This window comes from Ranitomeya imitator, chromosome 2 (genome assembly GCF_032444005.1).
Source record: "Ranitomeya imitator isolate aRanImi1 chromosome 2, aRanImi1.pri, whole genome shotgun sequence".
NCBI lineage: Eukaryota > Metazoa > Chordata > Amphibia > Anura > Dendrobatidae > Ranitomeya > Ranitomeya imitator.
The window spans coordinates 614,004,808-614,011,357 of NC_091283.1; the positions used below are offsets into that span (position 1 = coordinate 614,004,808).

General features: G+C 40.1%; 1 protein-coding gene across 1 annotated transcript in view; it reads left to right on the forward strand.

The window, feature by feature from the left end:
• The window catches only part of LOC138665208 (nicotinamide N-methyltransferase-like), a 60,680-nt gene extending 55,105 nt beyond the window's left edge, over positions 1–5,575 (forward strand). The window contains exon 3 of the mRNA XM_069752494.1: positions 2,727–5,575. Within this exon, the coding sequence (XP_069608595.1) occupies positions 2,727–3,162 (436 nt within the window). The 3' untranslated portion in view covers positions 3,163–5,575. The remainder of the gene's footprint in view (positions 1–2,726) is intronic.
• Positions 5,576–6,550: the final 975 nt, after the last annotated feature.

Sequence of the window (6,550 nt, forward strand, 5' to 3'; positions counted from 1 at the left end):
AATAAAGTTCCTCCAGGCAAAAAAGATCAAGGTGCTCAAGGACTGGCCAGCCCAGTCACCAGACATGAACATCATTGAGCATGTTTGGGGTAGGATGAAAGAGGAAGCTTGGAAGACAAAACCAAAGAACCTAGATGAACTCTGGGAGGCATGGAAGACTGCATTCTTAGCTATTCCTGATGACTTCATTAATAAATTGTATGAATCATTGTTGAACCGCATGGATGCAGTCCTTCAAGCTCATGGAAGTCACACAAAATATTAAATATGACTCTAATAGCACCATAACTTCATTCACCAATGTTATGCAACATATATTTGTATTTTAAGTTAATTATTTGTTTGACTATCACATTACTTTCTTTGGGCGACAAAACTTTTGTCTTGCCAAAATCTGACCATTATTTTTGCATTGATGCCAATTTATTTTCTTAACCTAAATCACATTTCGGAAGGTTTCAGCTTTCAAATCAATAATTTATACAACCAAAGGATGAATTTAACGTCAGGTTATAAGCTTTTATTTACATAACATGGATAAGCGACACAACTTCTGTCAGGGAGTGTATGTGGGAAAAGGTTGAAAAGTTCCAGGGACCCGAATACTTTCACAAGGCAGTGTAAAACTCAGCGCATACACAAAAGAAATTAACATATTGCAAATTGGAAACACACACTGCAGGTTAGCTTACAATGAGTGAAATAAAAGCACAGTTGGCATGATATTTCTATAAATCTCATCCACTTTATTGGATCTGTAAGGCGCTGCCTTTTTTTGTACAGCAAAAGTGCACAGTATCAGAAACTCACCAAAAACTCATCTTTGGCACACAACCTTATGAAAAGAAACTGCTTCAAGAAACTCTCTTGTTTGGGGGAGTTTTTCTTTTCCTAAAGCCTTTTTCTAATGAAGATTTTTTTTGCAGCCTTTGATTGGACAGTGCCTAACATGGGGTATGTACATATTATGTTTTTTTCAGGTCGATTCTGCCTGAAAAAGCACCAAAAATCGACTGCAATAAATGAACATAATGCACAGCAATTCAATAATGTGTCTGTGATTTAAGTTGCTTGCTGCTGTTGAGGTAAAAGTTGGCCAACGTATTCTCCGCACCCCTGTTCGGCTGCACAGGTTACACCAGTAGTGTGTCTGCCCCTGGATGAACGGTTAAGTGCACTGGTGGACACAGACAGGAAGGGACCACTGTGCAAGGACAACTTATGGGCCCTTTGCAGTCCAATAGCTCGTGATAATGTGCAAATCCACCAGTTTTGGAGATGGAAATGGGCTCCCTTAACTCCTGGGCCTGTGCAGCTGTACATGTTGCACCAATGATATGTCTGCCCCTCGTTGAGTGACTGAATTGGGTGTAATTTACATTGTATGTGTACTAGTGGTAATGATAATGATGATTCTGCACTTTTGACCAATCTGGTAAAATAAAATTATTAGAATAAAAGGTCATGGTGTTCTGTCGTCCTACTACCTTAATGAATTTGGGGCATCTTCTCAGTGGCGTGCACCTCCATGCACCTCATCAGAAATTCTACTCCAGTCTGAGACTCGTAGCATTTTTGATGTAATTGTAAGGGGTTGAGTGTTTTACCCCTTTAAACGCCTATATTGTTGTACTTGTATGTGCATATTTATTTATATATTTTATGCTGTTGTTACGTGTTGTTGTGTATTCCATTATGTCATATTACTTATGTAATACTGTATGTTATACTAGGGATTAATAGGGACAGTGCAGTTTGGGAAAGGGGAAATAGATGGGGGCACTGAGCTCACTGTATGATAGGTTTAGTTGTAGGACACAAAGAAGTTAATTGTAGGAGGGGAATAAGGCAGAAATATTTCCTGGTTAGAGTCAGTTGGGGCTAGACCCGTGTGCTCAGTTGGGCTATGGCCCGAGCTGCTTAACTATCCCTGCAATGTTTGAAGTAGGTGCCCAGCCATTCAAGGAGGGGATCTGGAGAGTAGAGTGAAGAAGAGGGCACAGTATGAGCAGCAGCAGAGAAGAGACAGAGGAAGCTGGCAAAGGAAGATAAGTGGTCACCGTAAAAGTGTATAGGCAGGTCATCCCATTAAGAGGTGGAAGGCTATGGAAGTAGTATATCTGACGTCTGGGGCGAAACAGGCAGAAGAATTCTATATCGTAGTGACATTCTACCAGGGAAACACTGAGGGGTTGCAAGAACAGATAAGGAGATGTGCAGTCTTGACTGTGAAGATAATGCTAGAAGTCATGTGGATGTGCTGTATCCTGAAGTGAATAAATCCATTTAGTTAAAAGTTGCTTTGGACTGTACCTCTATTCATTTAAAACTGAAGATGGCCAGCAGTCACAGCTTTGGAGAAGAAGCTGACAGCACCGTGAGTATGGTATGTGCTGGGTCAAAGAAAGAACCCTGTTACCCAAGAGAGAAAGGCCTGGGTGAGCTAAGCCCTAAATGTCCAGCCACAACTACTTGCCTTCCCGTTTACTACATAATACACCAAACCAATTTTTTTGTTGAATTTGATGGTATGCGGTAGCCATACCCCATTACTCCTCCTCTCCAGCTCCAACCATTTTGGCAAAGTTGGTTCAAATTGGTGTGCAATTGACAAAAGTTTCCAGTTTTCTAGCTTTGATACTTTGAAGAATCGCACAATAAGTTTCTAAATTCTAAGTTAACCAATGGTAAAATGTTTTTATGCAACAATTTTTCTTCTGTTACAGAATAACTTGCCAAGAAAAGGAAGAAAAACTAAGAAAAGCCATAAGACAAGTCCTAAAGTGTGATGTCTTCAATGCTAATCCCATAGATCCGGTTATTATTCCCCAAGTTGATTGTGTCCTGAGTTGCCTGTGTCTGGAGGGAGCATGTAAAGATTTTGAATCATATGTCATTGCTCTTAAAAACATAACTTCATTATTAAAAATGGGTGGATACTTAGTGCTCACAGGTGATCTGGGAAACTCCTACTACATGGTCGGAGAGGTGAGGTTCTCCGGCCTACCACTTAATGAAGAATTTCTAAGGGAAGCGATTACTGGTGCTGGATACATTATTGAAAAATTTCAAGTGTCTTTGAAAGAGGAAGATTCTCTGGAGGACAAAGCAGATATCGCAGGTCACTACATTATTGTTGCTCAGAAAAAAAGCAATATGTAAGCAGCATATTAAGAGGGGCTTCCACTTAAAAGTAGTTCTTAAATAATCTGATTATTAGCGCAGGTTGGGAGGAGGCTGGGTTTTATCATTCTTTACAGTCGCCTCAGTTCCAGTACAGTTATGAGTCATTTACATTCTCCGATCTACATCTGAAAAGTGAATTGGCACCGATCAGCAAGTAGAGAATGTGACAACACAGTTTAGTTTTTACAGCTATAGAATTGAGAATTAATGAAGATGTAGGTGGAAGACCTCTTCTTTAGTCAATATATCTAATCTATGATGAAACTGGAAATTATATTAGGGTTCTGGCTCTAGCATCATGACGTACACTTTGGTAAGGTGGATCTCTCATGTTCTACAAAATCAACAGCAACAGCTTGTTGGACTGCAGAGTCTTCCTGTTTCAATTTCTGAGATTGAAGATAGCGCTAATCCAGTTTAACCCCTTAATGCTATTTGATGTATTTATCCATCATGAGTACATGTCATTTTGTGCTCCATACAGATACAGATATATAGTGGGGCAAAAAAGTATTTAGTCAGTCAGCAATAGTGCAAGTTCCACCACTTAAAAAGATGAGAGGCGTCTGTAATTTACATCATAGGTAGACCTCAACTATGGGAGACAAACTGAGAAAAAAAAATCCAGAAAATCACATTGTCTGTTTTTTTAACATTTTATTTGCATATTATGGTGGAAAATAAGTATTTGGTCAGAAACAAAATATCATCTAAATACTTTGTAATATATCCTTTGTTGGCAATGACAGAGGTCAAACGTTTTCTGTAAGTCTTCACAAGGTTGCCACACACTGTTGTTGGTATGTTGGCCCATTCCTCCATGCAGATCTCCTCTAGAACAGTGATGTTTTTGGCTTTTCGCTTGGCAACACGGACTTTCAACTCCCTCCAAAGGTTTTCTATAGGGTTGAGATCTGGAGACTGGCTAGGCCACTCCAGGACCTTGAAATGCTTCTTACGAAGCCACTCCTTCGTTGCCCTGGCGGTGTGCTTTGGATCATTGTCATGTTGAAAGACCCAGCCACGTTTCATCTTCAATGCCCTTGCTGATGGAAGGAGGTTTGCACTCAAAATCTCACGATACATGGCCCCATTCATTCTTTCATGTACCCGGATCAGTCGTCCTGGCCCCTTTGCAGAGAAACAGCCCCAAAGCATGATGTTTCCACCACCATGCTTTACAGTAGGTATGGTGTTTGATGGATGCAACTCAGTATTCTTTTTCCTCCAAACACGACAAGTTGTGTTTCTACCAAACAGTTCCAGTTTGGTTTCATCAGACCATAGGACATTCTCCCAAAACTCCTCTGGATCATCAAAATGCTCTCTAGCAAACTTCAGATGGGCCCGGACATGTACTGGCTTAAGCAGTGGGACACGTCTGGCACTGCAGGATCTGAGTCCATGGTGGCGTAGTGTGTTACTTATGGTAGGCCTTGTTACATTGGTCCCAGCTCTCTGCAGTTCATTCACTAGGTCCCCCCGCGTGGTTCTGGGATTTTTGCTCACCGTTCTTGTGATCATTCTGACCCCACGGGGTGGGATTTTGCGTGGAGCCCCAGATCGAGGGAGATTATCAGTGGTCTTGTATGTCTTCCATTTTCTAATTATTGCTCCCACTGTTGATTTCTTCACTCCAAGCTGGTTGGCTATTGCAGATTCAGTCTTCCCAGCCTGGTGCAGTGCTACAATTTTGTTTCTGGTGTCCTTTGACAGCTCTTTGGTCTTCACCATAGTGGAGTTTGGAGTCAGACTGTTTGAGGGTGTGCACAGGTGTCTTTTTATACTGATAACAAGTTTAAACAGGTGCCATTACTATAGGTAATGCGTGGAGGAAAGAGGAGACTCTTAAAGAAGAAGTTACAGGTCTGTGAGAGCCAGAAATCTTGATTGTTTGTTTCTGACCAAATACTTCTTTTCCACCATAATATGCAAAAAAAATGATAAAAAAACAGACAATGTGATTTTCTGGATTTTTTTTCTCAGTTTGTCTCCCATAGTTGAGGTCTACCTATGATGTAAATTACAGACGCCTCTCATCTTTTTAAGTGGTGGAACTTGCACTATTGCTGACTGACTAAATACTTTTTTGCCCCACTGTATATGTCATGCTTATCGCACAGTTCAACTTCTGTAGTGCACCGATCAGCTGCGTGTTGTGTCGACAGAGTCCCTTAAGATCTTATAGTCTATTTGTCAGTCTTAAGCTGGGTTTGAGTGAATACAAAATCATCCATTTTATATCAAGAAAAATATGACAATTTATCATGCATATTTTATGTAATCCGTATTCCATCTGTGTGTCTGCTTTATACATCCTGATGCAAACCATATCTTAATTTTGTACAGTTGTATATTAGTAACAATTTAATAAATAATGAAAGACATATACAGTTTCCTTTCCTATTTGTAATGTATCCACAAAAAACGCCAGACATATGGATGTTAACCTTTATGTGATCCGTTTTTAACCCCTTAGTGACAGAGCCAAAATGTTGAAATCTGACCAGTGTCACTTTATGCGGTAATAACTCTGGAATGCTTCCAAAAATCCAAGTGTTTTTGAGACTGTTTTTTCGTGACACATTATACTTTATGATAATGGTAAATTTAGGTTGATATGTTTTGTGTTTATTTATAAAAAATATCAGAAATTTGAGAAAAATGTTAAAAAGTTAGCAATTTTTAAACTTTGAATGATTATCCCTTTAATCCAGATAGTCATACCACACAAAAACATGAATACATTCATAAATAACATTTCCCTAATCTCTGTTTTACATCAGCACCATTTGTAAAATGTTATTTTATTTTGTTAGCGTTTTAGGAGGTTTAAAAATGTAGCAGTAATTTTTAATTTTTTCAAAGAAATTTACAAAATGTATTTTTTTATGGACCTATCCATGTTTGAAGTGCTTTTAGGGGTCCCATATATTGGGAAACCCCCCAAAAGGGATAGCATGTTAAAAACAGCACCCCCTGACTGAGGCAGGAAGTGACAGTTCAGTTAATGCGAGGGCAGGAGTGCATATGCATCAGGAATAGTGGGCTGCTAGGGATGACATGAGCTCAATATTCCTGACAGCAAATTGCTGTAAATACCTTCCATGTGATTCCGCCTAATGGCCAAGGGCAACCTTGAGATGGACGTCGGGGGCCAGGGGCACACTCAGCCTGCGAAGCTAGATGAAAGGATGGACTCAGACTACATGGGGTGGAAGGTATCGAAATTCAGAAATGCTGCTAGAGGTGAGGAAGATCTCCAAGGGCTACAAAAGCCAGAAAAGGGGATATGCCAACTATCCCGAGAACCAGGGCTAAAGTTGTATCCGGTACCTGTGGGAAAGATGACAAACCGTTGGGC